At 51.7% G+C, this 13,201-nt stretch overlaps 2 protein-coding genes and 1 pseudogene across 2 annotated transcripts in view; 1 reads left to right on the top strand and 2 right to left on the bottom strand.

Moving 5' to 3' along the window:
- Window positions 1–4,401: 4,401 nt before the first annotated feature.
- On the bottom strand, window positions 4,402–11,234 carry LOC136118512 (serine/arginine repetitive matrix protein 3-like). Its single transcript, XM_065871760.1, has 4 exons — window positions 11,121–11,234; window positions 10,948–11,005; window positions 5,608–5,701; window positions 4,402–5,005 (listed from the first exon to the last, which is right to left on the bottom strand). Exons 1-4 carry the CDS (start codon window positions 11,232–11,234, stop codon window positions 4,402–4,404), a joined length of 870 nt encoding a protein of 289 aa, XP_065727832.1.
- Window positions 4,556–13,201, top strand: part of EPHX1 (epoxide hydrolase 1) — a 40,320-nt gene continuing 31,674 nt past the window's right edge. Inside the window, exon 1 of the mRNA XM_065874253.1 lies at window positions 4,556–4,644. The gene's annotated coding sequence lies outside the window, so the exon portion shown is untranslated. The remainder of the gene's footprint in view (window positions 4,645–13,201) is intronic.
- Window positions 12,242–12,708, bottom strand: LOC136118505 (small ribosomal subunit protein eS19 pseudogene; annotated as a pseudogene).

Below are 13,201 nucleotides of genomic sequence, written 5' to 3'. Positions count from 1 at the left end.
CATTTTTTATCTCTTTGAGGATATTATAGTTTCTTCTGTTACCTGTGAGCACTTTCTCTCTCTAGTTTGGACTCTGCCTTTTATGTGGGAGACTTTTGCCAGTGTCTGGTGATCTTTTAACGTTTAGGAGTGAGGTACTAAAACACCATTTGGAAGTTCTGTGTGCGTGGGGGGCAGTAGCCTGATTGACCTCAATGGAGGGTGGTCAGATGGGGAGCCAGCTGTTTCGTTATGAGGCCCCCAGATGTCACTATCTGCGGCTCTTTCTATCTGCGGCTGTTTTCTCCGGGACGGCTCATTTAGTTCAGAGGCAGATCCTCTGCTTCCTGCCTCGGGATTATTACTTGGGGACAGTGTTCTGTGAACTCGAGTGGGAAGGGGCTGAGGAGGGCCTCACAGGTTAATGGGAAGACTTTCACTTGGTTCTACTGGTTTCAGTCGGGTGCCTCATCCCTGTTCTACTTGGGCCTAGTGCCCCTGGGGTGGAAGCCTTTCAGTTCAATTTCCAGAAAATAAACCCCTGGTCAGCCACAGTGAGGGAGGACTGGTCACTGGCTTAGACTATGAACAAGGGACAGGAGATGTAAATTCTCCTTATACAAACTTTAAATTAATCGTCCTAGGGTTTCCCCGCCCCCCAAGTGTGTGTGTGGGGGGGTAAAATACACATAATATAAAATTTATCATCTTAACCATTTTAAGTGTACAGTTAAGTAGCATTAAGTACATTCATTTATATTGTCATGCAACCATCACCACTACCCATTTCCAGAACTCTTTTCATCTTGCAGAACTGAACTTCTATACCCATTAAACAGCAATGCTCCACTATTGAGTCTTTGCCTTGCGTTCTTGGCACACCCAGCAGGAACATGCAGGGACACTCAAGGTCTATGGCAGATGACCATTTCCCACACCATCACACCCCTGCCTTCAGAGACTCCCCATACCTCTAGCTCCTAAGACTTTGCAGGGCTCTAAGGCAGGGATTGGCAAATGTTTTCTGTATAAGGGTCAGATAATAAATATTTTAGGCTTTACAGGTAACTACTCAACTCAGCTATTGTATGAAATCAGCCATAGACAGTATGCAAACAAATGAGTATGACTGTACTCCAATAAAACTTTATTTACAAAAACAATTTACAAAAATAAGTTGTGGGTCCGATGTGGCCCATGGGCTATAGCTGAATGATCTCTGCAAGACTAGGGCAGGAATCTGCTTGCTTCTGGTTGTAGAAAGCTTTTTAGCTTTATCTGTTCTGCCGAGTCAATCATCTGACTTTTCATCTTACAAAAATCTGTTGACATTTCTCCTCTGCTGTTATCTTTTCTCCCAATCACTTTCTCCTGGTGGAATTTATAGCTTTTCTACCCCTCTGTAGTTATTTTCACGGCATTTTCACTAGGGAACTGAGATAAATGTATATGTTTATTTAACCCACATTTTTAAAAACTTTTAATTTCAAAATAATTTCAAACTTACAGCAAAGTTGTTGCAAGAACAGTATAAGGAATTCCCATATATGCTTTACCCAGAGTTACTAGTTGTTAACATTTTGTTGCATTTGCTTTGTAATTCTCTCTCTCCATATATATATATATATATATATATGTAGAGTATATATAGTGTATGAAATGGAAGGACATTTCAGCCATGACTCCTTAAATAATTCAGTGTGTATTTTCTGAGATCAAGGATATTCACTTAGAAAGAATTCATTCTCAAAATCAAGATATTTAACATTAATATGATACTATTATTTAACTTATAGACTTTCTTCAAATGTCCCCAGTAGTCCCAATAATATTCTTCATAGAAATGGTGTCTGGTCCAGGATCCAGTCTAGGATAGAGCGTCGCAATTTGTTTTTATGACTCTTTAGTCTCCTTTCATCATGAACGTTTTTATCTGCCTTTCCTTTCCTTTCATGACGTCGACTTTTCTGACATTGACATCTTTGAAAAGTACAGGCCAGTTATTTTGTAGAATGTTACTTAATCTGGTGGGTTTTTTTCCTGATGTTTCCTCATGATTAGATTTATATTATGCATTTTTGGCATAAAAGATGTTGTTTCCTTTCAGGAATCAGGAATTGATCTACAATTTTTAGCCAAGATTGTTCCCCCCAACACATTATTCTTCATTCTCCCTGATGTACCTGGAAACTCTCCAGAAGTTTGTACAGAAGAACAGCCTTTGTTCTGACTTTTAAAAATACATAATTTATTCTAGAGATCACTTTATACCCATTCTTTCACTCCATAAACCTTTCAACAGCTTTTGACCAAAAGCTGAAATCTGATTGTCTAAATTTTGCCCTGCTGAGTTGGACTCAGTGTCTTATTTATTTACTGACTGTGTATATATAGACTGTACTTTGAAACATCTTGCACTGTCCTGGATTTCATATTCTAATACTGGATGAATATCTAACCAAGGAGGAGGATATTAGGATACAGGAGTGAGGAGTGAGGTTACAACCTCAGTGCAGTTTTTTTATATAAAAATAGCAGTTTTCTTGAGATATAATTCACATACCATAAAATTCAATAATTCACATACCATAAAATTACCTTTACCATAAAATTACCTTTACCATAAAATTCATCCTTTTAAAGTAAACAGTTCAGGGCTTCCCCAGTGGCGCTGTGCTTAAGAATCTGCCTGCCAATGAAGGGGACACGGGTTCGAGCCTGGGAAGCAGGCCACGGGTTCGAGCCTGGGAAGCAGGCCACGGAGCAACTAAGCCCATGAGCCCGCGAGCCACAACTACTGAAGTCTGCCCACCTAGAGCCGGTGCTCCGCAACAAGAGAAGCCACCGCAATGAGAAGCCCGCGCGCCGCAAGGAAGAGTAGCCCCCGCCTTCCGCAACTAGAGAAAGCCCGCGCGCAGCAACGAAGACCCAACGCAGCCAAAAATAAATGTTTAAATTTATATAAAAAACTAAAGTGTACAATTCAGTAGTTTTTAGTGTATTAACAGAGTTATGGTGATACACCATCACCAATATCTAATTTTAGAATGTTTTCATCATCACTGCAGTTTGAAGAGTAACAAATTTGAGTCCCTGGGTAAAATGGCCAGAGGCAGAGCAGCTTCTGTCTGAAAGATGTGGGGGAGGGATGGAGGGATCTCACAGGCTGCATGTTTTCAAGGAGCACAGAGATGCCAGAGACTGCAGGGATGAGAGAAGGCTTTTGTAGGAGGGTGTGGAATTAAAGAACAGTAGGATTTCATGTTTGGATGCAGGAGAGCATCCTTTCCAGGCATGCTGCACGAGCAAAGCTTGGAGATGTGATTGAATTGAGTGTGTTTGTTAGCCAGGAACAGCCTCTCTTCACTGAAATGGAGAGTTCCTGGGCCAGGGTGAGCAGTACGGTTGGAGGCCAAGGGGGCGAACTTTATCCTGACGTTGTATACAGGGTGACAGTCAGAAGTTTAATATCCCTGTAACAGGCCCTGGTTCTGGTCTGCTGGCTGTGATCTTGAGGATGCCGGGTGTTGAAACTGCATCTGTGAGCACATAAAAACGGTGTCGGAGGAGTTGTGAGGCGGTGACGAGGAGCGATGACAGAGGTGACAGGGTAGGTTTTCTAAGGATGAAGGTCTGGGGATTAACGCTTGTTGCAGAAGTCAAGAACCAAGCATCCACTGGCCTGAGTGCCCAGCTTCTTCTGAACGGAAGCGGATTGATTAAGTGCTACTGTCCAGGGGTTGAACTACCCGTTGTAGACCTCATCCTCACCACGAAGACCTCTTTGGGTTTTGTTTGTTTTTGGTTTTGTTTTTACCTCTTCATTGGAGTATAATGGCTTTACAATGTTGTGTTAGTTTCTGCTGTATAACAAAGTGAATCAGCTATATGTATACACGTATCCCCATATCCCCTCCCTCTTGAACCTCCCTCCCACCCTCCCTATCCCACCCCTCTAGGTGGTCACAGAGCGCCGAGCTGATCTCCCTGTGCTATGCGGCTCCTTCCCACTAGCTGTTTTACATTTGGTAGTGTATATATGCTCATGTTACTCTCTCACTTCGTCCCAGCTTACCCTTCGCCCCATCCGTGCCCTCACGTCCGTTCTCTACGAGTGCGATGAAGACCTCTTTGAATGGGTCGTACTTTCACCCAGACTAATGCTTCTCAGACTCTGTGTGTTGAAAGACAAATTTGTTTGTTTTTAAATTTCCCAATCTGTCCTGGACCAATACACGTGTAAAATACAATAGCAATGAACAGCTAGAAATATGAAACAAGTCATACAACGTGCAACCTTGGGGTTTGTTTTTTGATTCAGTGGACAGTTACTGCCTGAGATACTAAACACTTTGGCTTCGTTTCTGTCCTCGGGTCCGCGGGCAGCACTTTGAGATCCCTCTTCCAAAGCAGAGGCGGAGCTTAGGCAGGTGCAGAGATTCGCCCGGGTCGCTCAGGTAAGAGGGGCGGAGCGCGACTGAACCCGGGTCTCCCCGCCGCCCTGGGCCCGGCCCTGGCCCGCCCCTCTGGGAGGCCGAGCCGGGGCGGGGTCAGCGTGGGGTTGGCAGGGGACGCGCGGATAGGGAGCCGGGGAACCAGGGGAGCCAGAGCCGGAGGGACCGCGTACCTGCTGCCGCCGAGCCCGGGAGCCAGGAGCAGACGACCGTAAGCGCCCGGGGGCGTCGTGCGCAGTTTCTGGGGCCCGGGCGGCCGTGACCGCGCTCCCGGGAGCCAGGAGCAGACGACCGTAAGCGCCCGGGGGCGTCGTGCGCAGTTTCCGGGGCCCGGGCGGCCGTGACCGCGCTCCCGGGGTGCAGGGGCGGATCGCGATCCCGCGAGCTTGGGGACGCTGTCGGCCGGCGCCGTCCGGCCAGGGCTCCAGGGAGACTTCCAGACAGGCCTCCGCTCCCGCCCGCTTCCCCGCATCCCGCAGCTCCGTCGAGACCTAGGCTCCGAGCGCGCCGCTCGGCCCCCGCCCCCTCTGGCCCGCAAGCGCTCCGGGCTCCGGGAGAGGCCCGCGTGAGCCCTGCGAGCGGGCTCGGGCCAGAGTGGGAGAGCAGCGGGGCCCCGTTGCTTGGCTCTTCTGGGGAGTACCGCTTCCAGGGTGCGTCTGGGTCACGCAGTGCAACTGCACTTGTTTGTCACCGGAGTCCTAAAACCGATCTCAGGTCTCTTAGCTGAGACGTGCCCTCTCGCCATCTCCGTGCGCCGCTCCAGTTTTTCTCTCCCTCCCCTTGCTCTTCTCTCGGGAGAGAAGGCCAGCCTGCTCAGCTCAGCGCACGGGAGAGGAAACCTGGGCCCGGGGTTAAGAGTTCACCAGGTAGCAGGAGCCCAGGGATGTGATCAGTGTAAGCGCAGCAGAGACCCGAGACTCCTTTAGCCTCCCTCCCCGCAGGAAGCTGGGGAATTTAAGCCTCCGGCCCCTCACTTGCCCGGCCCTTCTGACACCTTCGGGGTGGAGGCGCGGTCAGACTCTAACAATGTTGTGATCCTAGTTTTGACTTATTTTGAAGCTTCGTCCCCCACCCTCTTCACTCTCCTCCACTATATAAACTTCAGGCTCCACAAAGCCTGGGTGGGCCCCTGGCACCCGGATGCGCAGACAGCCTTCTCTCTGCCCTGCCCCACCTCCCCACGCTGTAGCTCCGTGCCGGCTCCGCCGTGGAGTAGGGGGGGACCTCTGCATTCGGCACCTCAGCACCCAGTACATCAGATTTACGAGCTGTTGCGGGAAATTGCTGAGAGCATTGGGATTTATGCCTGTCTCAGTGCCGCTTCGCAGACTCCTCTGAATTCAGCATTAAAAATAAACTTTGGCAAGAAGAGGCACCGCCCCGGGAAGTAGCATTGTCTTCTGGTATGGTGGTTGCTTCCTTCAGGGAGTGGGGGCTTGGGCACGTTGTAGCCTTTCACTAGCCCCAGCAGGTCTGATTTAGCAAAAAGCAGTTTTTCCTTCCCACATGTCCACACCTAGGCGTGGGCAGTGCGAGCGGACTGACCACTGTGTGTAGGCTCTGCCCCTGCACCGGGGCTCAGCAGGGAGCATGCCTTCACGGAGTCTACCGTTCTGCTGGGGGAAAGATGGACGATACGCACAATAGATTTGTAAAATATAAACTATGTTAGAAAGCGATGTGGGAGCAAAATACAGCACTGAAAAGAGAAGTGGGGGGGCGGGTAAAAGAAGGCCCCCCTGAGAGGGGATATTTGAATAATACTGAGGAGTAAGGGGGTGGCAGACTGCTATCTGGAGTGATGGTGCACAGGTCAAGCAAGTGCAAAGGCCCCATGGCAGGCATGTGGCTGGCATGGATGAACTTTATATCTGTGTTTGCTGAGTGTGGGCCAAGCTGCCACCAGGGTCCTTTGGTGTGAGTGGGCTACCGGATAAACTTAACTGGCTCAGCCTGAGAACAAGAGGCTCCCCCCCACCTCCAGTTCCAGGAAAGGACAGTCTTCCATGGGAAATAACTGCTCAGCAAGGCCGCCAGGGTGAACTTCAACACCACCTGCTCCAACCACGTGTTCCCTGTGTAATCCCACCTGCCTCCCGGCTATCCCTTAAGTGCATGGGCTGGTACAGACTTATGGGAGTGGGATGTCCGTGGTAAGAGGCTGAATGGGGCCTCTTTGGGCAGAGGGACCTTTAGAGAAAGGGCATCGGATCACTGGAGGAAGTGGAGTGCCTCCCCCAGCCCCCTCCTGTAGTGTCCTCGTTCATGTCTGAGGTCTAAATCCAGCACCAGCTGGAGGGCACAGGGGGCCCCCATGTTATCAATACATGGTGACCCTCCCATCGACGTAACCTAACATGCCCAGGCTTAGTGATTGCTGACTTGCACCTTGACTTTCCTTCCAGCGTCCTGGCCTAGCCCAGACATGGGAAGGCAGGGGCTGCCCAGATTCCAGTTCTCCATTCTTGAGCTGAGATACTCAAAGACATGGAACCCAGCTGGGCTTACAAAATAAGGCAGGGCTCAGTGTGAGCTGCTCACTACTGCCGATGAAGGAGCCCAGAGCATACCCACTCAGGCTGGAGTGGACACAGACAGAGCAGGCCTGTGGTGACTTGAGGGGTCTCTAGGATCCCATGCTCAAAACCCACCTCTGATAGGACCCTACATCCCATCATAGTGATTCATTCCTTTGAGAGGTGATACAGTGATGTGGAAAGAGAATTGGCATAGGAAGAATATCTGGCTGGTGTCCCAGCTCTGCCAGTAAGTTCCCCTCTGGGGACCTCATCCATGAAATGAGGTTGGGCTATATAATCTGCAAGGCTTCTTACAGATCTAATATGTGATGATTCTGTGGTTAAGAATCCAAAGGGATCTTCAGAAAAGGAAAGAGGTTACTGGGAAGCTGTCAGTTTTGATGGGGCCTAGGTGGTCCTGCAGCCTACGCCGGGTTCGCTGCGGGCAGCATCAAATAAGAGTGAAGGACCTGGCCAGGGTGTAGGAGGCAAGACCCCAGGCAGAGGTCGAGGGCCCAGGGTGGAGGCAGAAGCGTCACTACCCAGGCCAGCTGGCCCCATGGGTCACCTGTGGGCTGCTGGTGGGTGGTTCTTGGCCCGAGCCTAGTGTTTTAGGAGCAGAGGCTCCAGGGGCCGTACGGTCAGGTGGGGAGGTTGCAGCAGGGAGATGGCACCCCAGCATTTCCCCCAAGAGGGAACCAAAGCTTTGCCAAGGATCCAGCCCCCACCCCACCCCCTTCCCTGAGGAGGGAGTGCTGGACGCTCTCTTGTCAAGGAGAGAACGCTACGATCCTGCCCTTGGTTGCCTAAGTGAACACGCCATCGTGCAAACCAGGTTCAAACCGAAACTGCCTCTTTTGCCATCAAGGTTACAGTTGGCCCTCCGTATGCCTAGGCTTTGAGGCCGTGGATGTGGAACCCAGCCACACGGAGGGCAGGCTGTACTCTGCCGTTTATATAAGGGACCCGAGCATCCACCGATTTTGGTATCTGGAGGGTGCTGGGACCACTCCCCCACGGATACTGAAGAATGACTCTATGTTTACTTCCTGAGGGAGGTCATCGTTCATCCTTTGTCACCAGAGACAGAGACTTCACTGTCTGAAGTCTAGCCTGTGAACATTCCTTTAGACAGGTTCAAGGACCTGGAGTGGAGTCTTCCTGTCCACTGGACCCCATGGTCTGTCTTGGCTTTGCTGTCAGGCAGCGGGTACCGTTCTCCTGAGGAGCCATTTGAGTGCACAGTCCAACTGCTGCTAAGCCACACCTGTTAGGCTCAGCAGAAAGTGCTTGCGGTAGGAAAAAAAATGCTCTTCTATTTGGGGATTTCAAGGACTTTCTGGAGGAATCTATAGCTAACCCACAAGTGGGAACCATGGGTCTTGTCCCGAGTCAAGAGCAGGAGTTTTTACTACCTTTAGCGTTTGGGAAGATTGATAGACTGAATTAAAATATCTTCTTGGCACTTGCAAGCTGGGTTAACTTGGGCAAACTGTTTAGCCTCTTGGAGCTTCATTTTTAAATCTCTTTAAAACAGAAAACAACTACGCCTTACTTCTTAGGGTTATCGTAGCACGGGAGATGCTGTGCTTATGGAGTCTTCCCATCACCATGTCCCAGTCCAGGGCTTCTTTGGGCTTCCTCAGAGGAGGTGGTGCTGCCCAGACGCGTCCTCATGTTCTGGAAGAGTTCTGAGCGTCCCCACCGTGGGCCTATCGGGCTGGCTGTAGCTAGGCTGTGGCCTGCGCCGTGAGCCGTGGGGGCTGCAGGGAGCCAGTGACCAGCAGCGGGAGGCCAGGTGCCTCTGAGCCAGAGACCCGTGTGGTGCTTCTCAGTGGCTGGGCGCGGGCCTTCCCCGAGGACCACCACCTCAGGGTGTCCCCCGGCGGCTCAGCCTGCGACTTGGCTTTCCAGGTGGCACGAGTGGCCTTTGCGATACTGGGTGCGACTTTCCCGTTGTACTACCCTTCTCGTTAGAACTGGAGAGACTTGGACCTTTTGGACAGTAAGAGAAACACTGATTCCAGCACCAAGCTCCATGATTAACCCCTGAGTGCCAAGGGCTCAGGGAAATCTGACGCTCTTACCAACTCTTTGGGAGAAAATGGATGTATTTTCCTGCTTTCCGGGTTTTCTGCCTGTGAACCAAGTTGTCGCTGTGAGGAGGCAGGAGCCGGCAGGCTGGCCACCAGGTGGGGGAAGGCGGCCCCCTGCCCTCGGCCGGGTCTGTGCCCCCTTCCCACAGGTGGGTCTCAGGGTCACGGTGATACTGTCAAGATGGAACACCTTAATTTCAGAGTTGCCCCCTGGACCTTTGGTTGAACTTCAGAAGTATTTTTAGCCTTTTTTGACTTTTTATTTCCTTTTGCAACCTAGACATTTCCACAAGCAAACTGACCCCACCAAGACACCAGCAACCCAGAATATTCCTCTGAGCTCAGACTCTAGTCCTTAGGGCTGCAGTACGTGAAGCACAGGGACCCTTTCAGTGCGTTTCAGACAATAAAGCCAGCTCAAGTGACTGTGCTGTGGCCCAGCTCGCAGTGCTATCCTGTTACACACTATTGAGGAAGCTTCCAGACCGGGAGCACGTCGCTGAGGAAAAGCAGACTTGGGGAGGGGAGGGAGGAGAGAGAGTGTGGTTAGTGGTGGAAAGGAAATCAAATCGGTGTATTATACACCTATATAATAGGCCCACGCCTATTATCTCCTGAAATAGGAGTCTTTCTCTCCTCAAATAGAGAATGTCACGTATTGAAATTCCAGGAAGGTAATGTTTTTTCCTCATAGGCAGTGAACTGTGTTCCACTTGGGTTTTTTCTCTGGTAATTTAAACCAGTGGACAACTTGACAGAATGCGAGATGGAAAGGATTCAAATGAAACTCCCAGAGCATGAGTGTGGGAGAGAGAGAGGTGGAGGGTGCAGGGTGGAGAGAGTCTGCTCCCCACTTGTGTTGTTTAACTAAAAGTCTGCATGGCAGCTTATGTAAATGAGTTTGTGGTGGCCCCTGCTCCCCCAGCTCAGGGACATTTAAAATCTGTGGAGGTCAGCATCCCCTCTCTGAAGGTGCTCTGGGCCAGGCAGCCCACCTATATGATTCCCCCCGCTTCACCCATCCAGACCCTCCTGGCAGGTGCTGAGGCTGCCTTCACTCAGGCCCCAGAGCCGAGAGCCCCCTCCTTATCCTAGGCCGTGCTTCCCTCACTTTCTGCCTTCCAGCCACACTGGCCTTCAGGCATCCTATCTGCCCTGGAACCCTCTGCCTTTCTCTCTTTCAAGGATCGCTCCTAACTTCCCTTCTTGTTGTTCAGATAACACTTCCTCAGGGAAGGTTCCCTCAGCTTCAGGGTAGGCCTCTCTCCCTGACCTTTAGTGTCCTCAGGATTTAAAAACAAAAAGCGAATGCCTGTGACAGCTGTTCCCTGTGCGGCCACTTTCCCTGAGTTCATTCAGTAAGGGATGTACTTTATTCCACCCATTTTGCAGGTGTGGAGACTGAGGCTTGGAGAAATGAGGACACTGGCCTAAGTTTACCTAGGCTATGGCTGGTAAGGGATAGGGCCAGGATTCAAAGCAGGCCCTGAGTGCCTGACCACCAGCTGAGGTGGCTCCTGAGTCCATAAAGATTTTCATCAGATCAGATCAGCAGTCAGTAATTGTATTCTTTCTGTCTGTCTATACAGGTGTGTGTGTGTGTGTGTGCGTGTATATATATATCTCGTTGGGGGCATGGGGATGGGGGCAGGGGGCGGGGGTGACCCTCCAGAGCATACAGTGATGTGCCTTCACTCAGGCCCCAGAACAGGGTTCCCCATAATAAGGCTGCCCCCCACACTGTTTTTACTTTTTTACTTCCCCTTGTTTTTGCCTACAAACGACGTGTTTCTTTTCCTGCCAGGCTGCTCTCCCGGGGCTTGGTTCCAGATCTTTCAGGGAGATAAACATGGCCCTTGTCCCAAGTGCGGAGCATTCTAATCTGTCCAGCCAGCTGACCTTGCGCATGGGCCTGGCCCACCCCAGCACCGCTGGCCACTGGGGTTCCGGGAAAAGCCTGTGGGTGGAGAGGCTGGTCACGTGCTGGGCTGTGCAGAGTTGGGGAGGCCCTTCACCCAGGGTATTCTCCCATCTATCCTGGGCCAGAGCGGTCTCTGCTACAGTGAGCTTGCCTGGGAGTTTCGGGCATCGCTGTTGGGGAGCCCCTGGGAGCCCCAGGCTTTGGCCAGCCTTCGGTGTACGTTGCTTGGAGGGACGTTCCTGGTCTGGGTGGCCTTCCTTGACATGCCCACCTGGAGTGGAAGGGAAGCCATCTGTTTTCCCCTTTCTGCTGGATATGCCTCTCCCCAGGGAGGAGCAGCAAGGCTGGGTAGGGCGGTGAGGGGCCGAGGCCGAGGAAGCACACAGACCCCCAGCCCTGCCTTTCTCTGGCCTGGAGTCTGTGGGTACACAGTGTACCCCTCTGCCCCGCGCTTGTGGACCACTGGCTGACTACTTCCCCAGAAGGAACACAAGGTTATTACACTCCTGAGTCTGAATCCCTGTCAGGAAGACATCAGACAACAGGCTGGAGGGAGGAATCCCCCGTGCAGGCCACAGCTGGGCCTTCTCCTGGGGCTCAGGTCTGTGTCCACCCTCTCGGCCTCTTCTCTCTCTTTTTTTTTTTTTTTTTTTTGCTGTATGCGGGCCTCTCACTGTTGTGGCCTCTCCCGTTGCGGAGCACAGGCTCCGGACGCGCAGGCTTAGCGGCCATGGCTCACGGGCCCAGCCGCCGCGCGGCATGTGGGATCTTCCCGGACCGGGGCATGAACCCGCGTCCCCTGCATCGGCAGGCGGACTCTCAACCACTGCGCCACCAGGGAAGCCCTCGGCCTCTTCTCTTGAAGGACATTTGGGCATCCAGCCCAAGGCCAGGTACATGGTAAGAGTTGGAGTTAGCTAGTAGCTTTCTATGACTTGGGGAGCATTTTCAGATTGTGAGGTTCTCACCACCTGCCTGGGTCCGAGGGAGGAGACTCTCCGAGGGCAGGCTGGCTGGCCCACCCCTCCTCCCATCGTGGTCAGCAGGATCCTGAGGCTGAGCCTCATCTTTCTAGATCCCAAACCCTGACATTTACAGTGCGCCTGGGATACCGGCCCATCTCTACAAACTAGGCTTAGAAGTAGGTCGTCTATAATTCCTCAAGGAGAATTCAGCCATCTTTTTGCTCAAAAGGTCTGATCATTTTCAACGCTGTCATTCAAAGAACTTTTAAATTCATTCATTCAACAATTTTTTTTTTATCACAAGTCGTCAACAGCACTTTATTTTGTTCGAATGCTTCTTGTTGGCAGCTGCCACCTGTCCAGCGATTCTGTCCAGATCTCTCTGTCCCTGAGGTGTCAGTTTGTAGTCCCCATCTTGGTCCTTTCCCACCTTTTTCAGCCCCTCCAGGGCTTGGAGAACCCGACAGACCATGCTCTTGGAGCCTCTGCTGAAGTGGCTGGGCATGACACCGTTTCCCTGACACCGACCATAGATCTTGGTCACGGAGCCCCCGCCCCAGCCCCGGGGCTGCCCCAGAGATACAGGTGCCTTACTGTGGAAGCAGCTCGTGTGTAGAACCCGTTCTTATCGTAGGGAGTGAGTTCTTTATGCTTGGCCGGCTTGACAGTGTCTACCCATTCAGGGGCTTTCAACTTCCTGGACTTTCTGAGGAAGGCTGCCAGGGCTCTGACGAACTCCCGCTGGTTCACGTCCTTTACAGTAACTCCAGGCATCGTGCAGCCTGCGAGCTGCCAGCCAGGGGAAAAGGCCATTCAACAAATATTTACCGAGCATCCAATAAGTGCCAGGCACTGGGGACACAGGGGAGCCAAAGCAGCCCTAGTCTCTACCCTCAAAGAGCTTCCTTCCAGTGGGGGAGACCCCTACCAGTCACATAACGTCATGGACAAACGTGACAGTGACGAGGGGTAGGAAGGAGAGGTGCGTGGTGCTGAAATAGGCTTGGAGGAGGGACACGATCTGAAATCAGAAGGATGAACGCAAGTTAAGGAGCTGAGAAGGGACGGGAAGAGCGTTGCAGACAGAGGGAACCAGCATTTCCGCGAAGCCCTGCAGCCGGAGGGAGCAGGTGAGCACACACACCTGAAAGGACATGGGGGTCAGGGCTGAAGCCTGGGAGGGGTGTGGGCAGGTCAGACCACACAGGCCTTGAAGGTCACCTTAACCAGCCTTGCTTTGTCCCCAAAGTAGCAGGAAGCTATTTAA

This window comes from Phocoena phocoena, chromosome 1 (assembly GCF_963924675.1).
Source record: "Phocoena phocoena chromosome 1, mPhoPho1.1, whole genome shotgun sequence".
Lineage (NCBI taxonomy): Eukaryota > Metazoa > Chordata > Mammalia > Artiodactyla > Phocoenidae > Phocoena > Phocoena phocoena.
This window is presented reverse-complemented; position numbering and strand designations above follow the sequence as displayed.

Bases quoted from the DNA above. Each gene is read 5' to 3' on its own strand.
- LOC136118512 (XM_065871760.1), bottom strand. From the start codon at position 11,234: ATGTCAAGGAAGGCCACCCAGACCAGGAACGTCCCTCCAAGCAACGTA. The intron at 5,702-10,947 runs GTCAGCTGGCTG...TTCCCGCAACAG, and splicing joins GGGCCAGGCCCATGCGCAAG to CTCGTAAATCTGATGTACTG. The intron at 5,006-5,607 runs GTGGGGCAGGGC...GCCCGCTCGCAG, and splicing joins CGGAGCTACAGCGTGGGGAG to GGCTCACGCGGGCCTCTCCC.